The 26261-nt window shown below is 39.0% G+C and overlaps 1 protein-coding gene across 7 annotated transcripts in view; it reads right to left on the reverse strand.

Annotated features, from left to right (window-relative positions):
• The window catches only part of LOC143988987 (cytochrome P450 2C5-like), an 86230-nt gene that overhangs the window by 26804 nt on the left and 33165 nt on the right, over positions 1 to 26261 (reverse strand). For all 7 annotated transcript variants that reach the window (XM_077488965.1, XM_077488964.1, XM_077488962.1 and 4 more), the window contains 4 exons: positions 13114 to 13274; positions 10740 to 10916; positions 7408 to 7549; positions 5569 to 5753 (listed from right to left, as the gene is read on the reverse strand). In XM_077488965.1, coding sequence (XP_077345091.1) covers positions 5569 to 5753; positions 7408 to 7549; positions 10740 to 10916; positions 13114 to 13274 — 665 coding nt within the window. The remainder of the gene's footprint in view (positions 1 to 5568; positions 5754 to 7407; positions 7550 to 10739; positions 10917 to 13113; positions 13275 to 26261) is intronic.

The raw sequence follows: 26261 nt of genomic DNA on the forward strand, positions 1-26261 counted from the left end.
TGCCGTCATGCCGCACTGACCACACCACATGGACCTGCCTACTACCAGGACCAATATTTTTGGCACTGCTGACAATATCTCTGCACTGACCCTGGAATGTATATGGACAGTATCCCTGCCTGCTGCCTGAAAACTTGTGTTCGCTGTTGCTGACCAAGTCCCTGCCTGCTGCCTGGACCAGTGATATCCTCCTGTGGACAACTGCGCTTCTAAAACCACAGGTAATCTTTTCTTTACCCTTTGCTCAGCATAATGTATTTGGGGGTGTAATTCTTGGTATGTGCAGGCTATGTGTCCCTGGAACGCCCAACGGTGTTCCTTGCATGTTGCGCCTCTGTATGTGGCCAGGCTGTGTAAACATCTCACACATGTGGTATTGCCATACTCACGAGGAGTAGTAGAATGTATTTTGGGGTGTTATTTTTGCTATGTAAATGCTATGTGTTGGAAATATCTTATAAACGGACAACTTTGTGTAAAAAAAATGCGTTTTCATTTTTTTTCCACATTTTCCAAAAACTGGAAAAAAATGAACCATTCAAAAGACTCATTATGCCTCATAGATTATATGTTGGGGTGTTAGCTTTCCAAAATGGGGTAATTTTCTGGACGTTTCCATTGTCCTGGTGTTCCAGGGCCTTCAAAACTGTAATAGGCGATTGAGAAATGAAATGTGTAATTTATGCTCCTAGAATGCCTGAAGGTGCTACTTCAAAATTAGGCCTCTGTATGTGGTCAGGCTGTGTAAAAGTCTCACACATGTGGTATCGTTATACTCAGGAAGAGTAGAAGAATGTATTTTGGGGTGCTATTTTTGCTATGTAAATGCTATGTGTTGGAAATATCTTATAAACCGACAACTTTGTGTAAAAAAAAATGCGTTTTCATTTTTTTCCACATTTTCCAAAAACTTCTGGAAAAAAATGAACCATTCAAAAGACTCATTATGCCTCATAGATTATACGTTGGGGTGTTAGCTTTCCAAAATGGGGTCATTTTCTGGACGTTTCCATTGTCCTGGTGCTCCAGGGCCTTCAAAACTGTAATAGGTGATTGAGAAATGAAATGTGTAATTTATGCTCCTAGAATGCCTGAAGGTGCTACTTCAATTTTAGGCCTCTGTATGTGGTCAGGCTGTGTAAAAGTCTCACACATGTGGTATCGTTATACTCAGGAGGAGTAGGAGGATGTATTTTGGGGTGTTATTTGTGGTATGCACATTCCGTGTGGGATAAATAAGCTATTACAATGACAATTTTGTGAAAAAAAATAAAAAATTTAAATTTTGCAAAGAATTGTGGGAAAAAATGACAACTTCAAATAACTCACCATGCCTCTTACTAAATACATTGGAATGTCTACTTTCCAAAAAGGGGTCATTTGGGGGGCATTTGTACTTTCCTGGCTTGTTAGGGTCTCAAGAATGGAGATAGGCCTTCATCAGATGTGATCTTTTTTTGCAAATCTTTATGATTTGCACCATAGCTTGAAGACTCTATAAATTTCACACAGATCATATAATATGCAATAATTTGGGTTATTTTTACCAAAGATGTGTAGTAGTATAAATTGTGGCCAATTTGTAAAATTTTATCACAGAAACGAAGAAAAATTCATTTTTTTTCAAAAGTTTCGGTCTTTTTTCATTTATAGCGCAGAAAATAAAAAACCGAGAGGTGATCAAATACCACCAAAAGAAAGCTCCATTGGTATGAAGAAAAGGACAAAAAAATCATTTGGTTACAGTGTTGCATGACTGAGTAATTGTCATTCAAAATGTGAGAGCACTGAAAGCTGAAAATTGGTCTGGGCAGCAGGGGGGTTTAAGTGCCCGGTAAGCAAGTGGTTAAAACAATATTTGCAGAATCTCTAAATGCTCTAACCAATAAACAAGTAAAGAATCCTTGCCTCTATGACGTTCAGTATTTTTTAAACTCTGTTCATTCCTGTCTGGGTGTGGCGATAAGAATCACGGACAATTATTGAGCTTCATGCACACAGGGCTTTATACAGTGCCTTGAAAAAGTATTCACACCCTTTGAAATTTTGTATATATTTTTGGGGATATTTATTATAGCAAAAAAGTAAAAAAATATAGCTTTTTTCAAAATTGACACATGCCACCATTGACACATACCACCAAAAGAAAGCTCTATGTGTGGAGAAAAAAGGACATCAATTTTGTTTGGGAGCCATGTCGCACAACCGTGCAATTGTCAGTTAAAGCGATGCAGTGCCAAATCACAAAAAGTGCTCTGGTCTTTGGCCAGCCAAATGGCAGGTGGCTGAAGTGGTTAAATATGCAAATGGACAGCTGCACACCAGGGCTGAACTGGGACAAAAATGTGGCTCTGGACTTCATCATGACCAGCCCACTTTAATTTTGAGTGTCTCCATCATCACTTTCCCTTACATCAGAGTGTCCTCCCTCTCCTCCCCCTTCTACGTGTACTCACAGTTTTGAAGGGAGCCTCTCGTTCCTCTCTTCAGTCATGTGATAAGTGACAAGTGATGAGGGGAGAGAGGATGGAACATCTGCCAGCTTTCTATCTCCCTCTGCAGGCTGGAGGGAGCAGAAAGCCTAATGCTCTCTCCAGCAAGTGATGGTAGCTGCTCCTCCTAACAGGAGTGAAATTGCGATCACTCACTGTCAGAGAGGAGCGGATCCAGGACTGCGCCTGACCGGCCCACTGAGCCATCGGCCCACCGGGAAACTCCCTGTAGTCCAGATGGCCAGCACATGCCTGCTGCACACTGAAAGACAGCCAAGTCCTGGATGTGAAAGCATGACTTCAGCCTAGTCTCCTCCCTGGCTACACTCCTCTAATGTACCTACCACAGGTTTAATCATAGAGGCGGGTTAAATCCTAGACGCGTTTAGCACTTGAGCTTTAATTAATTTCAGTGGCCAGAATAAATTTATATTCTGAACAATGGAATCCATTGAAGCTCAGAAGCCTGATGTGCCAAAACGTGTTTAAATACAAGTGCAATACACAGCTTTGAGCACATTTTTTTAAGCTTTTTCCTTCTCGGAGTAAAAGGCGATCAGAGGAGAAAATCAAATGCCCTCTGTGCATGAGGTCTTAAAGTTTGAAATTGCCACAGTAGATGCCATAGTTGCCAACATTGTAAAAAAAAATTGGGACTTTTTTTGGCAGTAGGCGGAGTTATGTTATAATTAGGGGGCTAGGTGGCATACGGTTATAGGTGTGGCATAGGAAAAGGTGAAAATGCGGTGCGCGCAGCAAAATATGGGTGTGGTTTACGTAAACTAGTGGACGTGGCTTACATGGGGCGTGGCTCAAAGGGGTGTGGTTAGTGTCTGAGATGAATGCGGGATGAAGAGGGAAAGGGGGGGGGGGGAGGGTGGAGGGATGGAGGGACAGCAGCCCCCGATCCTACACCACAATAGCAATATGTGTATTCCAGAGTTTGACAATCAGCAGATAAAGATACTCCAAATACCTGGTGTTAGCGCTTCAATCCTCCCGGCTCCATGGTTGTTATGGTGTCAGGATGATTGAAGCGCATTATTTCTATTATTACATTGTAATATGAAATGAAATCATTCAACTCACCATAATGCAGAATCAGTGGGAGCCCTGAGCGCTTCACTAGCCACGTTGCCTGCCACCAGATGCCATCAGGTGCCCCCAGCAGAGTCCCTCCTTACATCAGGTGCCCCATCAGAGGTACCTTCCTCACATCTGTGTCCATCAGCGGAGCCCCTCCTTACATCTGGTGTCCCCATCAGTCCTCCTAACATCTGGTGCCCCTCTGACATCCAGACTCTGACTGGCCCCTCTGACATCCACACTCACTGGCCCCCGACATACACAGACTGGCTCCCGACATACACAGACTGGCTCCCGACATACACAGACTGGCTCCCGACATACACAGACTGGCCCCTGACATACACAGACTGGCCCCCGACATCCAGACTGGCCCCCGAGATGCGGCACGCCGTCGTTGCCGCGCGGAGACTTTGAACTGCGGCGCCACCCACTGCACTTCACACACACTGGCAGCAGGGGTGGGCGACGCCGCAGCATCTCTATTGAAGACCAGCTTCTGGTCTTCTTTAAATTGGCTGCTCTAGCGGCCAGTGGCGAAAAACGGGGAATTTCCCAGGACAAACCGAATTTCCCAGGACAAAATTAATTTGGGACAAATGTCCTAATCCCGGGAATGTCCTGGGAAATTCTGGACCGTTGGCAACTATGAGATGCTATGTTTCTGTTACTAAATATAGTAGCAGCTACTGTTTGTGTTTGTAAAGGGTTAACTGCAGGGTATTTTACACAAGTGGTGACCACTCTCAGTCTGTTGGTGCTTGTGTGTGATTGTTGTCCAGCAAGCTGCAAAATCTCTGTGCAGGGGGAGGCTTAGGGGTTGATTTACTAAAGGCAAAAAGACTGTGCACACTGCAAGTGCAATTGCTCCAGAGCTTAGTAAATGAGATAAAGCTATAGTTCGCAAAAAGTACCCAATCAGATGCAAGAAAAAAAAAGTGCATTTTTGCTTGCACGTGATTGGATGACGGCAGTCAGCAGAGCTTTTGCTCATTTACTAAGCTCTGGAGCAACTGCTCTTGCAAATGCAACTGCACAGTCTATGTGCCTTTAGTAAATCAACCACTCAGAGTACAATCGTCACATTCTGGTGGCAGTGGCAGGATCTGAGCCATCTTCACAGTCCAAGCAATCCTTTGTAGATAATCTAGGGGCATAGCAACACTTTTTTTTCTTCGCTACTCTGTAATGCAGAAAACTTTTTTCCAAACCCACCCACCATAGACACCTAGCTATCTCTCACATACACAAGATCTGTTGTATTAACCACTTGCTGCCCATCCACAGTACATTTACTGAGGCAGGGCGGCATGGACAGGCAGGATGGCGTACATGTGCGTCATCCTACCTCTTCCGGGTTGGGGACGCGCAGTGCGCCCTTCCCACTCGGTGGATGCACCGGTTCACAATGTCAACAAAGCTATTATAAATTAATTCCTATAATGATGCTGTGATTGTTCCACAGCTATCACATAGTACGTGGGCCAATCAAAGCCCTCCATACCATGTAATAGCTGTGGGCCAATCACAGTACACAATAGTAAATCGCAACTGTTATGAATGTAACCTAATCATCACTGTAACAGCAATCAAAGTGTAAAAAAATAAAAAATAAACCCCCCTAAGCAGTACAGTGTCACTATGTTCACACTAAACTACTCTGATGAAAGTATGTCAAAAAAAGTACATAAAAAAAAACTAAAACTTTTTATTTAAATATATTGTTACCAGTCAGTATCCCTAATCACTGCCACACTAGTCATTTGATGTATGTAAACCCCACATCAGGCATCATACCGCAGGATAAATGTAATTTATTTGTATGCTTGAAAATGTATTGTTATGTAGTGTATTTATGTGCTGCGTCGCAGTACAGAGTGGAATGTACCCTGTTCAAAGTATTTGTTTTTTGTATATTTTTATGCAAAATAAAGTATACATTTTAAATCAAAATTCTATTGACGAATGGAAAATAAAATGTAACACTTACTTTGGGTATAAAGAATCCTTTCAAAGTCACATCCTGAGTAGTGGCATGTGGAACATTTGTTGGCACGATATTGGCAAACCTTTGAATTTCATGGATAACGGCATCAGTATACGGCATTTCTTTTCGGTGTATCAGGCAAGGCTCTCCGGAACCAATGACTTTTTCAATTTCCATCTGTACATTTTCTGGCATTAAAAGAAAGGAATACTAGCTTACAAAGAGAAAGTCCTCTTTTGTTGAGAAAAACATTCCACTCCGGGTGATCTATGTACATTACAAGGATTTTAACAAACTTTCTTGCAGAGTCCTACCTTTTGTTATTCTAAAGATATAGCTGTTTGTTTGTATGTGTCCATATTCTTAGTAAATCTTTATAGGGGTGATTTATAATCAGCTCCTGCACCTGTAGGGCTCTAATGAGGAAAACTTCTGGGTCTGCATCCCTTTAGATGTGATTTCCTATTGGGAGTATCTCAACAAACATGTAATTTTTGTTGTAGGGGATGCTTAAAAATATGATTTGTATCTTGGTGCATCCTTCTGGGAAAATCAGTAAGCCTATCACACAAGCAGGAAATTACATTTCTAGGGGGGGTTTCTGTACACACCTCCAGGTAGCCTTATTGTATTTTACCGAAAATTACAGAGCTGCAGATTGAAAATGAAAGGCAATTTTTAATAACCTCGAATTACAATATGACTTGTGTCATAATTGTATACAATATATTATTATTTTTTATTTGCTCATTTCCCCCCCCCCCCACCAAAAGGTGGTCTTAACTGTTAGCCACTTGCCCTCCGGAAGATTTGCCTCTTTCGTGATCAGGCCATTTTTTGTGATACGGCACTGCGTTATTTTAACTGACAATTGTACGGTCATACACTGTACCCAAATAAAATTTATGTCATTTTTTTTCTAACAAGTACAGCTTTCTTTTGGTGGTAATTGATCACCTCTGTTTTTAAATTTTTTGTACTATAGACTAATTTGGAAAAAAAAGAAATTTTTTTAATTTCTGTTATAAAATGCATCCAACAAAAAATGGAAAAAAACAAAACAAATGTCTTCATGAATTTAGGCCAATATGTATTCCGCTACATATTTTTGGTAATAGAAATACTAATGAACATATATTCACGCAAAAGTTATAGGGTCTACAAATGATGGTATATATAATGGAATTTGTATTTATTTATTTTATAGTAGTCAAAGCGGCGATCAGCGACTTATATGGGGACTGTGATGTTGCGCCGGTCAATCGGACACTAACTAGCACTTTTGACACTTTGTGGGAACCAGTGGCACTAATACAGTGATCAGTGCTAAAAATATGCACGGTCACTGTAGTAATGACACTGGCTGGGAATGGGTTAAACATCTGTGTGCTTAGCCAGTGTTTTTGTGTAAACTGTGTCCTGCTTTTACTAAGGGAAGTGATGGATTTAATTCCCTGCTCCCTTCTGTGTCTCTGCCCGACAATCAGTGGGTGCCAGCAGACTTCCATTGCCTGGCACCCGCAGATTGGCTTTTGCTGTGAGTGCTGTGGTGATAAATAGTTGTTTTTCATAAATGGATCCCTCGGGTTTCCTGTAGTTTCAACATGTCCAGATAAAAACATGGAAGCCGCTCCTTTTCATATATGTTTAAAAGTGTTAGCTCTAGAACTCTCAGCAATGGCAGTAATGCTCCATATTCAAGATAAGATGGCATGCCTTATGGACAAATGACCTTTAACCCAATAATATGGCCTAAGCAGCTATTTGAAAGTTGTCCCATAACTGGGAAGATTGAGATGAACGTATACTACCACAGTGGTGCTCAAGAATAGAATCACTTACTTTGTATTTCTGGGTATTTCATCATCAGCAGGAGGCCCCATCGGAGAGTGGTCGAGGTTGTCTCCATTCCAGCAGCGAACAATTCCGTCACCAGAATTGTTAGATTTGTATCATTGAAATGTAACTCTGGATTTGGCTTTTCCTGAAATTTGTACAATTCAGAATACTTTAGTTGGATTTCCATCACTGGATATTGAAGATATGCTAAATCATATCCTACACAAAACTGCCTTATTTATTGGCCCCAACCTTTGTAACAATATGCATGTAGGGTTATAGGAGATGACTGTATTTTTAGTGGTAATGGGAAAAGAATATGGCCAAAATACCCATTTTGTTACAGAGGACCTAAACTGTGGAAGCTGTGCCAAAATATGGCAGCTGAGGGAAAAGGATTAGTCACAAGTATTACATGGGGTCACCCTGCAGCTGATCTTTTTCCTGTAGCTCCGGTCCACGTCTGACAGGGACGGGCACAGCTGCAATTGTAGACAATGATTACAGAACTTATATAGCCTGCTGGGCCCACCCACCACACAGAGGAAGGGAAGGTGGACTGCTTGAATGCCTGTGAGTGCTGGGAACAAAGGAGGATTATGGGGAATGTTGTTCTAAACAGACTATGTTGCTTTATGGACTGAGCAAAAAAAGAGAAAATGTAGATTCCACAGTGATTAGAGGGTGAGCAGAGATGAAAAGGAAGATATTGTTGTTCCAGGGCTTAGGAGAAGGAGTGTTGAGGGTGTGGAAGACATTGGGAGGGACTGGGCGTGCCTCAGGCTGACAACGGAAAGCTCACCACAACACCTGAGGAGAGAGGTGCAATGGCAGACATTCTGGGGCACCAGAGAGCACCACAGATGCTAAAAGAGCATTTTGTCTGCCTGAGTGGAAGGACACTGCAGACACTGACTGGTTGTATTGCTAACAGTAAACAGAAGGCGATCACCTGTTACCACATGAGTTGGTGAGAGGCTGCCAGAAACCCTCTACACTTCAATTACTTCCAGACTGCCCCAAAACAGATGTACTACTACAGGGTGGCCCTCCTGTGCAGAATCACACATATATATATACGTGACTCTGCACTTCCACTTACAGGGGGGCGTGTGTGCGCTGCCGGCAGGTTGCTTCTGTGGGCATTACACCAGCACCCACTGATTGTCGGGCAGAGACTCAGAATGGAGCTCTGCATATACTGTATAAGCAAGGCAGAGCTCCATTCTGACAGGGGGGAAGAGATGGATTTTGTGTCTGCACAGCAGGGAATACAATCCATCACTTCCCCTAATAAAAGCACCACACACAGCACACAAAAACACTGACTAGGCACAGTTTACTCTTTGAGCGGCCTAGATGTTTAACCCCTTCCCAGCCAGTGTCTTTAGTACAGAGACAGTGCATATTTTTACCACTGATCACTGTATTAGTGTCACTGATTCCTGTAAAGTGTTAGAAGTGACAGTTAAGGCACGTACACACGATACGAAAATCAGAAGTAAAATTTCGCACGACAAACAATCTGACGACTTTTTGGCTCGTTAGTACGGTGCTTTCGACAGCCGATTCTGTTGTTTTGTCAGACAAAAGCTGGATGTGCAGACTATAAAATATTTGTCGTACGTGAACTCAACATCCGATTTTAGTTTAATTAGTATGGTTTTCATACGAAAAAAATCGTAAGAGCAAGACTACGCATGCTCAGAAACGAAAGTACACATACAAAACAATTCAACACATTACGTCACTACTGAAGTTGTATTCTGTTGTACCAAAATTTTAGTATGGTGAGTAATCTCTTCACTTTCTTCATGAGACTAGCATGCCACAATAAATGGACAAACGGTCGTTCGAAAATCTGATCGTGTGTACGAGGCTTTAGTGTCCAATTGTCCACCGCAATTTTGGCAGTCCCGCTATAAGTTGCTGATTGCTGCCATTACTAGTATAAACATTTTTTTTTTTAAATGACATATGATATATATATATCCCTTAGTTTGTAGACCCTATAATGGTCATGTAAACCAATCAATATAAGCTTATTGGGATATTTTTTACCAAAAAATGTAACAGAGTACCTATTAGCCTAAATTCATGAAGAAATTTGATTTTTTTTCCTATTCTTGCATTTGTTTTATAGCAAAAAGTAAAAAGTATTGTTTTTTTTCAAAATTATCTGTCATTTTTTTGGTTATAGCGTAAAAAAAAAAAAAGGCAGTGGTGATCAAATACCACCAAAATAAAGCTGCATTGACGGGGGAAAAAAAACATACATTTTATTTAGGTACATCGTTGCAGGACCACGCAATTGTCAATTAAAATAACACAGTGTCGTATCACAAAAAATGGCCCGGTCATGGGAGGGGGGTAAATCTTCTCTAACATAAGAATTGGACCCAAAAATGCTGGCCGGCAGAAGACCGAGAGTATACTAGAGACTGACGAACTGTTACTGTATGGTGGTTTAACTCTCCTTGGTTACGTTTAGGAGGGTTTATCTTTATGCCAGTTGTTTGTTTCACAGTATATTTAATGCTATTGTTCACCTATTTGCAGTTTATTTTTTGCCACTGCTCAGCTACTTGCAGCATATTGTTTGGTATATCTTTTCTCCTGAACCTAATAGCTCTCCCCCACCTTGTGTCTTGATGCCCCATGTTGGCATAATGTCCACCAAAGCATTTGCAGTGGCAGAGCAGAGTAGGACTGGCCATAAGAGGGATTACTTTGACACAGATAGCAGGCTTAAGCATGTAGTGCAATACGTGTGAACTAAATATCCCTGGGATATGGCTGGGAAGGGTGCAGCAGTGTGCAGAGGGTCCATCTAGAATTTGTCATGTTAATATGTGGTTACACCCCTTTAGCACCTGACAGTTTGAATACATGTACAAGCTATTGGGATATGAGAACAGGTATATATTTTCTCTGAACCATTGAACAGGCATGCACCGGACCCCAGGCACGTACTTGCGGCCACACATATGTGAACCTGGTCTAAGTCCTAGCCTGACTACTGGAGCCTGAAATCTTTGTAGAGCTTTGAGTGGTATACAAGCTACATTCCTAGTTTCTCTTCTTACCTGTAAGCCTGACCTCATTTACTAGGCTCAGCTGTTCACAGAACTTTATATGCAAGATATGCAAGATAATTGAGGTTTATGGAGCCCTCTCTCTGCTGTGAGAGCCTGCTGCTGGGTGAGAAGGCTGGCTGCTGACAAAACACTAAGTCAGTGCTGTCACCACCAGTTGAGCCTGTCCCCCTTTACAACTTTAATGAAAATGAGCAGGTAAAAACAAGTAGGTTCTGTTTGAAATGACATATGCGGTACCTCCTTTTGTTTGACAAGGAAGACATCAATGAGATTCCTCTGATCATTGACATCCAGCTGATTCCTCTGCTTGGTGAAGGTTTCTCTGATAAAAGTGTGCATCTCCTCTATAGATGGTTTGATTTCTCTGTGACTCCCAGGCAGCCACTGGACCAGAGATGGAAATGCATTGTACAACTAAAAAAAGGTAACATACAGTTAGTTTCCTAATAAAGATAAATAACCATATTCTGTTAACATAAAAAACACAAAAATACAAGAAAATGGGGACTTTATAGGTGCAAATAGACACAAATTATCTTATAAAATCATTGTTTATTTTATATCAAAATTCATTTTGTAAAACTGATAAATTTAACAGATGTATTTTACATATTTCATGTTAAAATTGATGCATCCATCTCGACATGTTTCTCTGAATTTTTGTACAGCTTCTTTAGGAGTAAATGCATCAATCTAGATCAAATAGTAAATAATTCATAAGAAATTATATACACAAAGCATCTTATACATAACCAAATATTTATACATTCATAACATAAATAATTTATACAACAGTATATATTACTATACAAAATCAAGTAATCCTTTGTGCTATGCATCCAACAATGTATTGACAACTAATCATTTTTATGTTATAAGTCATTTTACATACCTGTTTCCATCAGATATTTATATATAGTTATATTGCCAGTTGACACCCATGGAGTAATGTATGGTCTAGACATTTCCATTTCACATAATAGTACATTTTATCAACAGGCTTTTGGCAGGGCTTATAGAAAAGGTTTAAAACCTAATTTGGAGTCACGTAAGAGCAGATATTTATCTGAACGGGGAGGTACGATAGATAAATATCTGCTCCAACGTGAATCCAAATGGGTTTATAGTTTGGGAGCTACACGAACCCCTGGCTTAACCACTTCAGCCCCCTTCCTGACCAGAGCACTTTTTGCGATTTGGCCAAGCGACGTTGCACCCAAACATAATTGACATCCTTATTTTCCCACAAATAGAGCTTTCTTTTGGTGGTATTTGATTGCCTCTGCGGTTTTGATTTTTTGCGCTATAAACAAAAAAATTTCGGGGAAAAAAACACATTATTTTGTACTTAATTATCCCTATTTTTTTTTTTTTAAAACAGCAATTTATTTTTCTCAGTTTTAGGCTGATATGTATTTTTCTACATATGGTAAAAAAAAAAATCGCAATAAGCATATATTGATTGGTTTGCGCAAATGTTATAGCATCTTCAAAATAGGGGATAGATTTATAGCATTTTTTTTTTTTTTTTTTAGTAATGGCGGTGATCTTTATTGTGACTGCGACATTATGGGGGACACATCGGACAATTTTGACACATTTTTGGGACCATTGGCATTAGTACAGCGATCAATGCTATAAAAATGCATTGATTACCTGTAAAAATGTCACTGGCAGTGAAGGGGTTAACACTAGGGGGCGATCTAGGGGTTAACTGTGTTCCCTGAGAGGTGATTCTAACTGAAGGGGGAGGAGACTGACTAGAGGAAGTGATGGATTGTGGTTCCTAGCCAACAGGAATACATGATCAGTCAGTCCTGTCAGAACAGAAAAGTGTGTGTTTACACACACTCGTCCCTGTTCTGTGTCTCCTGGTCACGATCGCTCGTGACCGCCGGCCACGAGCATCGGCACCCCCGCTGTGCAGCGGGCCCGCGTGCGCCTGCTATCCCGACATATAGCTATGATGGCTCATGCAAGGGAGCCAACCTGCCACAGTATAACTGTGGGGGTTGGTGGGGAAGCGGTTAAATGACTGTCTAATTTTTTAACTTTTTATAAAAGCCCTGCCAGAAGCCTGTTGATAAAATGTACTAAAGCACCCTGTCTGAAGACCCCCACTACTCCAGCCTAGGATTGTGTTGAAGAATCCCTTGTTCCCCTGAATATGGGAACAAGGTGGTTGACTTTTGGGGTGCCCAAGCCCCTCCTGCCCCACAAGCATCCATCCCCCTTTCATGGGCTGGCTTGTTGTCTGTTTGGCTAGGGGTTTGTTAGTGTGTGGGAGGGGCACAATATTTTTTGAGTTTGGCGTGGGAAAAACATTGGTAGGGCTTTACCCTCACTTCCTGTTTGGCTATCTGACAGGAAGTGAATACATTTGAAGGAGAAAGTTGAAAACTTTGGGAGGCGTCTTCATCCTATCAGAGGTGCAGACATCCCCAAACACTGACAAGACTTCTAATCCCTCTGCACTCTATCCCCAAGCAAAATGAAGAAATGATTTCAATGTTCTTCCCCCCTGACCTGGGCAGCCGGGGGCTAAATATACAGTAGACTACCTGCCTACAAGCAGTACCATGGTAAAATGTTGCAGTAAAAATACCCTTACCAAAACCATTGGGGAACCAAGAATCCTGGCATTATCATTGACTATTGTTAAAAGCCTCCAAAGTTTTGGATCATCATAGTCAAAGCGATGACCAAGCAATATGGACACAATTATATTGGCCACAGAAGCATTCATTATCATGGTGTTTTCAAATGGTTTTCCTGAAATACAAGTGGAGAAATTACTAAGATCTCAACATTTAGCAATAATAAACACAATTCTAAGTACAGGGGCCAAATATGTAAATGGAGAGCAAGGAGAGGAAGGGTCTAACTTAATTTTGTTTCACAAATGCAGAATGTCTCCTGACACAGATTGGAGGATGTCTTTGGTGGACATTGATGTATGCAGAAGTATTCTGTCAGCCAACCAGAAGTTCTCAGAAATCCCAGGTACTTCATATGGCATTGCTCACATAAATGCTGGCATAGAGTATACACATATGTGTAGTGCCACCCCCATAGGGGCCGCTGGAAAATGACTGCCATGAGGATGCCCTCACCTTGCAAGCCTCCTGACACCCCTGACACCTTGAGTTGTGACATTATTCTGAGAGAATGCAAATGCAAAAGACACCAAATAAATATCATAGATTGTAATTGGATATTTTACTGGATATTCCTGAACTAACAAGGGATTTAAAAATGTAAAGTATGAATTTTCCCCAAATTGCAACTTAGCATCAAACAGAATTACAGGGTTACAGAATAAAATGGCAATAACATTGAGCCTGGCGGTAGAAACCAACAGATCCTAAGGGAAACCTATGACCCCAGGTACAAAAGCGAGAGAAAATACTTTTTGTCAGTCAGCTCTTTCTAAGCCCTGATTCCACAGGCAGCAAGAAATAACAAACACAAAATGTAAAACCTGAGTGAGAGTTCCCCTTTAATATAAACGGGTGCTGTAGGCTGATTGCTTTGTTTGGAGGTGTCCTTGAATTAAGGGAGTTCGGAATCTTCAGCTAGCTATGAAGGGCCTCAAAGATGTTGCTGTGAAATGCCGACCAGCAAAGGTAAATAGAAAGGTGTTATGCCTCTCCGATCTAAGCATTGAAAGTGTGATCTCTGTAATTTACAGTTGTGATGAGATATAGTGACTCAATCCAGACAACACCTTGAATATCTTGTGAAGCTTAATCCATAAACTGTGAGGATCTTACAACAATGAACATCAGATAGGTCAAAAGATCATAATGTGATCCAGTCCATGAGACATGAGGCTGAGATGCATGACTGGGAAAAATGGACAAAGGGGTGGAGCTATCTAAACAGAATAAAACTGCGCTAAGGGGAGGGGAGGAGCCAGACAAAGAAGAATACATATACCATTTAAAAGCATATCACAAAGCATGTGAAACATGACAATAAGCAAGGTGTTTCTCAACGAAAAGCCTTTTATGTAGAAAGGGTGGGGTAATGTTGTCTGCATGAAGTGTCTCTGAATGCAATACTAAGAATGGGCTTCTGCCCGCTCACTAATCCTGGAGATGCCAAGGCTTATAGAGATAGGGTGTCCCGGAACAGGCTTTTCAAGTATTTGCTGAAGTATTTGAGGGCCTCTTCAATTGAAGTATCAGTTGAAGGGGCCCGATTGGCAGGGATTCAGCAGCATCTGTGTGGGTGTAGGTGAAAGTGTCCCCAGATAGCCACTCTGCCGATGAGAAGCCAGTAGCGGAGATTCTGCCTCCAGAGATAAGGCTCACTCACGGAAAAGCCCTCCGTGAAGTCTAGCCTCTCGCTCCTGTAGCTGCAGGTCTTGTGTCTCAAGATTGCAAGCTGCTCTCTGGACTGTTCTATTCATCTGCTCACTCAGCATTATTTCTCTCTCCAGCCAGCTGGTACTGGTAGTTTGCAGCAGCATAAGATTCCTTTAAATCCTGACTTTCCTAACTACATGTCCCATGATCCCCTGCTTTCAGTAGTAGTCTCTCGCTCTCTCTGCAATCAAGAATTTATGTTATAATAATCCCCTTGTGGGCCCTAGAGGGAACAAGCTCGATGCGATCTTCGTTGAGGAATGTCCCATGATAGCAAAAGCAATATAGCCAGCACGTAGCTACATCTGCAAAAAAGGGAAGATTTATTTGCAAGCACTGGTGTATACAGTCATGCACAGCCATTTGTGTCTATAACAGGCTAGGGCTTTCTGGGCAGGTGAAATACCCTGGAATGTGCGTCCGTGTGCAAAAAGCCTAATTCAAAATTACAGCAGTTGTCATATGAATTTCAAGTTATTTAGTCACCAACAAAGAGCCTTCTGGAGGCTGTTATATTCTTAATATCTAAATTTTAATTGGCTTTATTATACTTTATTCAGAATATAATATTTTCATACTGTGTGAAAGGAACCTTTGAGTCAATTAATTCTGTGTTATGGCTTGCATAGCTGGAAAAGTAAATATTTAAAACCTGTCAGGATTTTGATGAATATTGTATATCTTATATATACTTTTAAGGGCTATGTAAGTGATATTGTTTATGTAAACTTATCTAGTTCATTATATATATGTTTTTAGAAGGTCTTTCCTATGTAATAAGAGACGATATTTGTATTAGACAGAAATCCTCTCTCATATCCATTTCCTGCCAGTTCATTAGAAGCTAGAATTGCGTTTTAAGTGGTAACACATGTCAGCTCTGTTATAACAACCACTCTTAGCCCCCCCACCTTTGGGAAGGAGGGTCTGTCTTTTTGGCGCGAAATTAGAAGCCTGGTTTATATAATGTTAAACATGGGAGGAAGACTGCCTGTTGTTTCCTGCTGACATAACGAGGCAGATGTACTCTTGAAAGACCAAGCAGGCAAGCTAATACATCTCTTATACACAGCAGACAAAGGGTTATTCCACACATGCAATAACTTTATACAAATGATTATCATTGTACTATTTTTGTAAGCATCCTTTTGTATTTAAATGTGTACAAATAAATACACATTTTTTGAATTACGCTGACTCAGATCTAATTAAGGAAATTCGTCGCACAAGATTGATCGATTTCAACATATACTTAAGACTTTGAAATATCGTACAATATCGTTATTATTTCATATATTTCATTGGCGAACTGCAGCCAGTTTAATCATAAGTCGGAAGTTTTTTTTTTCAACTTCCATCCTTTGATCAGAGGGGAAGGAATTGATGAACAGAGATTAAACTTCGCAAAGATTGAAAAAGAACCTAGAAGGAAAATCGATCGATTGATTGTGAAAGACCGGAGAATTTCAGATATACAGAAGTCTTGAAAGACGGTGGACAGCGGGACAAATTGACGAGTTTTATATTTGGTGAGTAGAAAATTAATTATGGAATTTGTAGCTGTTTTAGCTGATGAAAGTACATTAGAATTTAAAGGTTTATCGAAACAGGTCTCTGATGCTGTTTTATGGAAATTAATGTATGATCAATGCTTTCAGGCAAATGCTGACATTGAGAAGGATAGATTCTCATTAGTTAAAACAAAGAAAAAAGTACGTAATATAATGAAACTTGTTAAAAGTTATAATACTATGGTGTTTGATATGCCAGGAAAACAAAGTCAAAGTGTAACTGAAAATTTATTTTTTGAACCTAGATGTTCAAGTTGTGAGACTTTTTGTACATATATTGAACATTTAGAGAATGAAATAGAAATTGCAGCAAAGCAGGAGAAGAAATATATTGAACAATTATTGACTGAAAAAATTGAATTGGAACATAGAATTGATGAATTATTGCAATCTCTGAAAGAAAATGAAAATCAAATAGGTTTTTTGGAAAGCTGTGTGCATGGAAATGTTTTAAATTTGCTTAAAACTCAATTATTGCAAGCTGAGATTCCTGCACATGCTCAGTGCTCAAAATTGGAGGATGGTGAACATGTGACAAAGGCAGACGTCAACGTCATATCCTGTAATGAGTCAAATGTTAATATTTCCTCAGACAATGAGAATGGGAAGTCAGTTGACTTAAATAATACTGATAGTAAGCAGAAATGTAGATTTTCATCGCCATATGCTCAGAGGAAAGTCTATAAAAAGTTGAATAATAATAATACACAAAAGAGGTTGTATTATCCGAAAATTTTGCCCAGGCGTCAAGAGGTTTATTCTGTACGTTGGCACAGTAATCTGAGGTATAGAGGTCATAATAAGCAAATTAATTTTTCTCCTAAGACCCAAAGACAAAGATTGCAAACTGAAAATAGTCCATTAAGACAGGAAAGGTTTAATTATGTAGCATATAACACTCTGAAAACAGTCAGCAGTCCTTAAATTAACTGCAGATATGGTAAGAATTTTCTGGTTGACGTTTAATGGCTATGAATAAGGATTGATATGAGTTTAAAAAGATTTGGTTTTGACGTTTGGAATATTATTGAGGACTTTGATATAATTTTAATATTTTAAAGGATAATCTATTGGATTACTATTTTTTATCAATGTGTCATTGTCATGAGTATTAAGTTTTTATTTTTGTTTTGTTCAAGCTGAACATTGAAAGGTTTGTATTCAGTCAGCATGGTTCTCAATTAGCAATTGAATGAATAGACAACAAAGAGAGACAGAGAAATTGATGAGTTTGTATTTGTTGATGAAAACTGCATTGAGTATTGACAAGGAAGAGAAGAAAGGTTCACTAGTGATTTATAGTGATAGTTCATATGTTGGTTACATATTTGGAAATGTAGAGGTTTTGTGGATTCATCCAATAAGACTCTTGTGCAGAAAGAGACATTAGAAGTAGTTTTTGATCTTGCAGAGAGTAATCCTCTTGCATATGCTATTGTAAAAATTCCAGCACATAAAAAGATGATAGTGAGTTATCTGTAGGTAACAGAACAGCAGATTCTTTGGTAAAGGAAACAGCTTTGCATGGGAAGTTAGTAAATTCAACCTGAAATGGTATCTATTAATGTTGTGAAGAAAGTGGACACACATATTCCTTTAATTTCAGAGGAAAAAAAAGGTCACAATGCTTTTTTTTTTATTCTTCATAGGTTGCCACAAAGTTATTATTTGGGTCATTAGACCATAAGTTTGTGCCATGACGAAAAAGGATTATTGTGTATTTATAGTTCACAGCACCTACAGGTGGGATTCACTAATGATGATGCTTTAACTATTGTTTAGATGTTGAATAATCATGTTTTTCTAGTTTGGGATATATCAGCAAACTTCAGTAGTGACAGAGGATGAGTAAAATCTTGGGAATAGAACAGAGATTTCATGTGTGGTAACATTCACAGTTTGTAGGTATTATTGTGAGGATGTATCGGATAATTAAATCTAGGATTGATAAATGTTGTTGGACAAAGGAAATATTTGGGTTGATGTTGTTCCAGTTATTTTTAATGGATGTAAGAAGCACAATTTCTGATGCTACAAAGTATTCTCCTTTTGAGGTTAAAAGAGAAAGTAAAATGGCGTTTGTATTGCCTTGTGTAGTCAAAATTGGTTGAAGAAGGTATACAAAATGGTTTCTCTAGAAATTTTCAGTTGAGAAAATAAAATGGAGTTTGTGTTGCCTCGTGGAGTCATAATTGGTTGAAGAAGGTATACAAAATGGTTCCTCCTCATATTTCTAAGTTTGAAAAAGAAAGTTAATTCATGATAAAAAGTGTCTTTGTTAGTTAAAAATATAAGTTTTTATATTACAATGTTTCTTGATTAAGAGAATAAGAAATAATTTGTATATATATTGATAAGGTAAAAAGGTTTGTGTATGTTTAAAATGGTTTTATACAAAGGGTTATTCATAGCAACCCTTAGGAATTTAGAATGAGACACCCATTGTTTTAGACAGGTGGGAGGGAAAATACTCATTCTGTAGAACTGGCATGCTCAGATGAATCTTTAGAAGTAAAATAAAGTGGGGGCTGTGGTTTTTTTGTTTTAGGAGTGGACACAGACAATAATGGAGTACACACATTCCAGTGGAAGTTTCATTCCAGTACACATAAGACATATATTTATATATCATGAAGGATTGTTATTAAATCCAAGCACATATCGGATTTAATCTTCATTGTAAGAATAATCTATTTTTGATATTTTACAATTGATATTGTTTTTTGTAACATTTTGTTATTTTGTTGTTAAACCAAAATTATCTTTTGTATAAGATAAGCGGTCTATTAAGTAGACCAGGAACAGAAAGGTTTATTTAAGATAAAATTAGATATTGTTGACACAAGTCTAAGACAGAAAAGATAAGATGATTAAAGAATTGTTACATGTGAGGCCACACCCAGAGATGGTGACACGTCACAGAGTTTCAGGAGTTGAAACATGGAAAAGTAATTGGGAAAGTCCATGGACATTTTGGGATGTTCAAGGGGTACAAATACTTTCTCAGTTCAGTGAAACAAGTATGTAGAAAGAAAAATGTGGGTATAACAAATTTTATATTCCAAGATAATGATGCTGCCTTTATTTTTTCAGGAATTAAAAATAAAAATCGAACCTGAAGAAAGTGCGTATTCCAAAAGAAAAAAGATGTCAGCACAACAAATGAAAAGTTTTAAAGAGAGAAAGTGTATCATCACTACAGGATGCATCTTTTCCCTAGTGACAATTTTATTTGTGATAAGATATATCAAGAACTGTTCAAGTTATGCAAAGACTAACAGGAATGAAGAATTACACAACAAAGATCATATGTTGTTCAGAAATAAGAGAGATGTAGACATTGATATCAATACAGATGAACTGAAAAATAAGAACATTGATATCATTACAAAGGACAAAAATGATAGAGTTATTGATATTAGTGCATATGATAAAAATCATAATTTTAGAGATGTTGATATTAATACAGCAGAAGATTTGTATGGATTTTTATGTATTGGAGATGGATATCTTTGTTGTTTACAATTGTATTTCATTCACAGCAATGATATTGACATCAAAGTTAAAATAGAATCCAAAACAAAGTTTGTTAAAATGCAGGGATCTTATAGACTAAATAACAAAACCGGAACTTTTGAGTGTAACATATTGTTGAGGAGTTTCTGGTCTATATTTTTAAAGGGTAATGAGTCAACAATTTGGTCTGGAGATGTTACTAATATTATGACAAGATCTGGGAAAATACTTTATTCCTTTGATCAATTTTATTATCTTTTTCAAAGTTTTGTAAAGATATTAAATCCAAAATATTTAAACATCATTGGAGATGAAAAAGGAGACGTTGTAAGAACATGGGTTTTTAAAGTTACAAGAAAATTTACTGAAATAAGGGTCAAAATCGATATCTTTATAGTTGATAAGATTGTTCCAGAAATTAATATTTTCCCACAATCTTTGAAAATTATGGAAGATAAAGATAATTTGCATTTGATATGTGATACAAAAATATCTTTACCTCAAAATTCATTGTTGACTTGGAAAAGGAATGATGAGTTTTTGGGTAGTTTTCTTTATAGTTCTACTATCATAATTCATAAAGGAATTTTTGGTAGTGTGAATTGGATCAATGATACATTTGTTTATCAACAAATGAGAGTATCTTTGAATGATACTGGCATATATGAATGTTGCATATCAATAGAAAATTATCCGGTGAAATGTGCAAAGGCAAGTGTTATTGTTATGTCTCCAAGGAAAACTCCATGTGTCAATAAGAAAAGTTTCTCTGCAAGCCCTTTTCAGATTAACCATTTCCAATCCAGAACTCTTTTGAGAGAAGGAAAGTTTGTCATTGTTTTGTGGAACTTTAATGTTTCAGAATGGAAAATTTCTACAAGGTTTCCACAATGTCAAGGACATCTGGTTAATATGGAATTGGGTATTGAGAGATGGTTTGGAATTAATAATAGAAATTATAACAGAAATAAGCGTGGTATTGTTGAAGGTATTTTAGGAGGGATTGGCACAATCGGGAGTATAACTAATAGTATGGATATTAATACTTTAAAGTTTGATCTAGAAACCGCTGGTTTAGTGGGAAGTAACGGTATTAAAATACAAAGACATTTAAATCAGATTTTAGAAAATATGGTAATTAAAACTGCTAATATAATGGGTCCATCTATTTTACATCTTCAAAATATTACTCTTGATTTGATGAGAAGTGAACAACATTCTCATATAGCCAGAGCATGTTTAGAGATTCAAACGGAATATTCCACTAATTTTAAAATAATTGCGCAAGCATTTCAGAGTGGAATAACTCCTCTTGGCATTTTACAGTATTTACCCAAAGAATATTTATATGCGATAAATCATACAGATTTATGGGTAAATAAATGGATAGGATGCAAGCAGGACATATGTTATAGTTCTTCTATGATTTCAATAGCCGGAAAAGAACAAATTTTGGTTCCAATCACTGTTTTGGGATTACCTGTCAGTAATACACAATTATTATACTATAAATTACAGTATACAGATTTTGTATTTAACAATGAAAATTCTGAATTAGAACAATTAGATTTGTCATCATGTTTACAATTCCAGTCTAAAATTATATGTTTACCTAATCAAGATAAAAGCATATTTCATTCTTGTTATCATAATCATACATTATGTTCAGCAAGAATTGAAAATAAAATTAATTCTGAATTAATTACTCGTGTAGATAAAAAGAAGGTTTGTTTTCAGATTATGTCAGATACAGAAAGGGTTAAAACTTTTTTCTCTTCTTGTACAAATACAGAAAACCTAAATCAAGGGTTGTATTGTATAGAAGGAGACATTGTTGCAATAAGTATTAATGGATTGAGAACAAATTTAACAAATATGTTTATGAAAAATATTAGCGCTCTTCCTACACAGTATAATATTTCTCAAATAGATGAATTTCCATGGGAAAAATGGGCAAATATAATTCAAAAGGATCAAGGTTTATTAATAGCTTTGGCTAAGGAATTGCAGAATGCAGAAGTATTGTTTAAACATGAACAAGGTAATTTGCAAGAAATATCACATCAATGGTCAGAATTTTCAGGAAGTAATTGGTGGAAAAGATTTAGTAATAGTGTATCCATGTGGGGAAAAACTTCGATAACTTCAGCAGCAGGAAATATTTTATCACATCCTATTGTAATTATTTTTATTATTATCATGTTATTCCTTATATTCCAGTTATGTTTAATGTTTAGAATGAAAAAATTATATTATCGAATTAGAAGTGATATTAAGAAAGGAGATGATTTATTACAAAGTAAATTGAAGAGGAAAATGGGTTTTGAAGGTAAGAATTCAGTTTTGCATGACAAAACATTTGGAGTTATTGAGTCAAAGTTTGTTTGAATGTGACATGAATGGTGATGAATTAATTTTAATCTGAAAAATATGATTAGTATTCATATTTCAGAGGGGAATGTTATATTCTTAATATCTAAATTTTAATTGGCTTTATTATACTTTATTCAGAATATAATATTTTCATACTGTGTGAAAGGAACCTTTGAGTCAATTAATTCTGTGTTATGGCTTGCATAGCTGGAAAAGTAAATATTTAAAACCTGTCAGGATTTTGATGAATATTGTATATCTTATATATACTTTTAAGGGCTATGTAAGTGATATTGTTTATGTAAACTTATCTAGTTCATTATATATATGTTTTTAGAAGGTCTTTCCTATGTAATAAGAGACGATATTTGTATTAGACAGAAATCCTCTCTCATATCCATTTCCTGCCAGTTCATTAGAAGCTAGAATTGCGTTTTAAGTGGTAACACATGTCAGCTCTGTTATAACAACCACTCTTAGCCCCCCCACCTTTGGGAAGGAGGGTCTGTCTTTTTGGCGCGAAATTAGAAGCCTGGTTTATATAATGTTAAACCTGGGAGGAAGACTGCCTGTTGTTTCCTGCTGACATAACGAGGCAGATGTACTCTTGAAAGACCAAGCAGGCAAGCTAATACATCTCTTATACACAGCAGACAAAGGGTTATTCCACACATGCAATAACTTTATACAAATGATTATCATTGTACTATTTTTGTAAGCATCCTTTTGTATTTAAATGTGTACAAATAAATACACATTTTTTGAATTACGCTGACTCAGATCTAATTAAGGAAATTCGTCGCACAAGATTGATCGATTTCAACATATACTTAAGACTTTGAAATATCGTACAATATCGTTATTATTTCATATATTTCAGAGGACTTGCTATCAGGAACTAGGAACCCCAAAAAACACAAAATTCCAGTAAGGCACTTAGGCCTGACTTCTGAAGAGATGGCTCTCACCAAAGAAGACAAGGGCACTGTCAATGAAAGGATACAAATGTAGCAAACTCCCGGGTCCCTTTAGGCCTAATGGTGACCTCCAGGGTTAGGGACAGCTGACATCCTTCTGTGTAGAGTGGGTTACAAGGCATGGCGGGTGTAATACAAGCTGAATTGATGTGCGCCAGACACTTCTTGAATGCAAAGAGGTTTATTGTCTCTCAAACAGAACTGCGGGAGAGAGGGTTGGGGCCAGGTTACCCTTAAGTAGATGCAATGTTAATTGGCAGACTGAGACATCTATAGGCAGAGAGCCATGCAGAGAAAGGCATCCAGATCTACATAAGTAGGACTGCTGTCTCCTATGGAAAAAATCTTGCAATAGTTTCTAACAAACGTTTCAATTAACTCCTTCACTTCTTCTACAATCTCCTATTGTAGAACTTCTCACTCAGTATCTTCCTCAAGCGCCACCCCTGCGTCCGTCCTGGGTTCCTAGCTTGGAACTCACAGATACTCCTCAAGCATCACCCCACTGGCCTGCTTGGTCCCTGACTTGGCGCACAATAATGCTCTGCAAGCATCACCTCCACTGGCTGGGTCACTTCATCACCATCCCTAGCTGGTGAGAATACTGCTCTAGTACTTTCTTCAGCTACTCACAGTGGTCCCCGGTAACAAGCAGGGCAGCTGTTAGAAATCATGGGGCCCCATACAGCCTACCTGATGGGGCCCCCTTCAACCACCCTCGACCCCACCCCTGACCCCGGCTTGAAACAAAATGCAGGTTTGTTGCCATTTACATATACGTGTGGAGCCAATACATGCTTTTGCAATTAATAAGCATGGGGGGGGGGCAGTTTAAAATTATTTAAAATTGTATTTTAGTACAAATAAAAAAAAAATCTTACACTGCATCTTTACAATACTTGTGGTAGCATGGGCCATGACAGGTCCTCTTTATGGAGAGATATGAGGTCTTTTAGACCCCATATCTGTCCTCTGGCCTCCAAAGCATCTGATCAAACTAAGATCAGTTTGATTAGGATGCTTGTTCAAGCCAGTTATGGCTTCTTTACATAACCGGCAGTGACAACATCTGTCACGTCCAGTTTCTGACATCACACAGTGGGAAGAACAATATCCATCCCTCTCACTGTGTCCCCGGAACCGGATGCTACTGGTCACATCTTAAAAGCAGTAAAGGTGGTGATGGGACCCCCTTCCACTGCCTGTAAAAGTAATCCACTGGCTTCTTAGCCATTAGCATTACTTTACTTTGTGCAGAATTGCTGGGACTAAAAAAATGATATCTTGATCATTGCTGTAGTGATGACCAAGATATCATCCTTCTATCCCAGCGTTTTACTGGTATGTTGCTGGATGGGAAGCAGTTAAAGGGGATTGGTTTGGGGAGCCGTAAAAATGTAGCTCTGCTGCATGTTTACTGCTCCCCCAAATGAAGTGTAAGGTAGCATCTCATTGTTTCTTATGATCATCAGCATTACAATTATCACACAGGTAGCACAATAAGCAGGTGCTCTGTCATGGCTTTATCATGGCTCTAGGTCACATTGCTTTTGGGTGCTCACTGTGTTAACTTATGGCTGTACTGTATGTAACAGACTGTAACAAAGCACAGCCATAACACAGTCAGCACCCAAAAGCAATGTGACCTAGAGCCATGATAGAGCCATGACAGAGCACCTGCTTATTGTGCTACCTGTGATAATTATAATGCTGATAACCTGCTGTGCTCTGAGATACATGATAGGGCACAGTGAGTATTCTAACCTCTATTCCCCACTCACTGTGTCCAGTGCAGCCACGCTGTCCTCCTGCTCTCCCCTGTCAGCTGGTCAACTTCTATATATCTCATGAGGAATGCAGCCGAGAGACGAATGGAGAATCACTGTATCACTCCGCCAGCCGGGACTAATAGAATAGTGGGGCGGCATGATGTACATGTGCCCGAAAATAAAGAAATAGTCCCTCTGCTGCACCTGCACTCCCCTCCTGGAAAATTATATAACCCCCCCCCCTCTGTAAGCAAGTAGGAGCAGGAGAGGAATTTAGGAAACTTTTTTTTTTTTCAAATGCAGTAACAAACTGTAAGATGCCCGGGCCCCACTCTGTAGCTGATGGGGGCGGGCCCCGTACAAGGGGACTGGTTGTACTGCCCTATCAGCAGCCCTGGTAACAAGGTGAATGGTCCCTTAGTGGCGACAGATTCCCCCTCTACCTCTCTCCCTCTGGTACTCCCAGGACCTCCTGCCCTCTAGCTCCTCCCATGCCCACCTTCAAGACTTCTCCCATCCTCTGGAACTCCCTGCCCTAGTATATCCGATCAGCCCCTACCCTGTCCACCTTTAGGAGATCCCTGAAAACTAATTTATTCAGAGAAGCCTATCCCCGAAGCCTGTCCCCAAGCCACCCCTATCAAATCATTCTCTGCAGCTATTACCTTTTTTACCACCCCCTCCCTTTAGAACGTAAGCTCTACAAGCAGGGCCCTCCCGTACCTTTTGTATTGAACTGTACTGCAATTGTGTTGTCCCCCCCATACATTGTAAAGAGCTTCATAAACTGTTGGCACTATATAAATTGTGTATTATAATAATAATGATAATACCTCCGACCACAACAGTTTCTCAGGCAGGCAGAACTGTTACTTCTGGTTGGACTGCAAGCCCGCAGTCTCAACCTTATGCTGCTATCTTGCTTCTGGATAGGCCCTCAGACAGCCTAGCAGCCAGATGTCCCCCAGGATAGGCCTCAGGCTTCCAGCCTAGCAGCCCAGGGCAGTACAACACACATTCAGACAGCCATCCAGATGGCACAGAACCCTGATCACCTGACCCCACCAAAATAAATAGGTTCCCCCAGCAGGCATTGGGACTCAAAAAAATCCTTGCCCATTGGCTGAGACACCCATTCATTCCTAATCTGTGCTTGCAATGCCCTAGTCTTATCTAATGTCAC

Source organism: Lithobates pipiens, unplaced genomic scaffold (genome assembly GCF_037356315.1).
Source record: "Lithobates pipiens isolate NorthernLeopardFrog02 unplaced genomic scaffold, aLitPip1_a1.2 Scaffold_18, whole genome shotgun sequence".
NCBI classification, from domain to species: domain Eukaryota; kingdom Metazoa; phylum Chordata; class Amphibia; order Anura; family Ranidae; genus Lithobates; species Lithobates pipiens.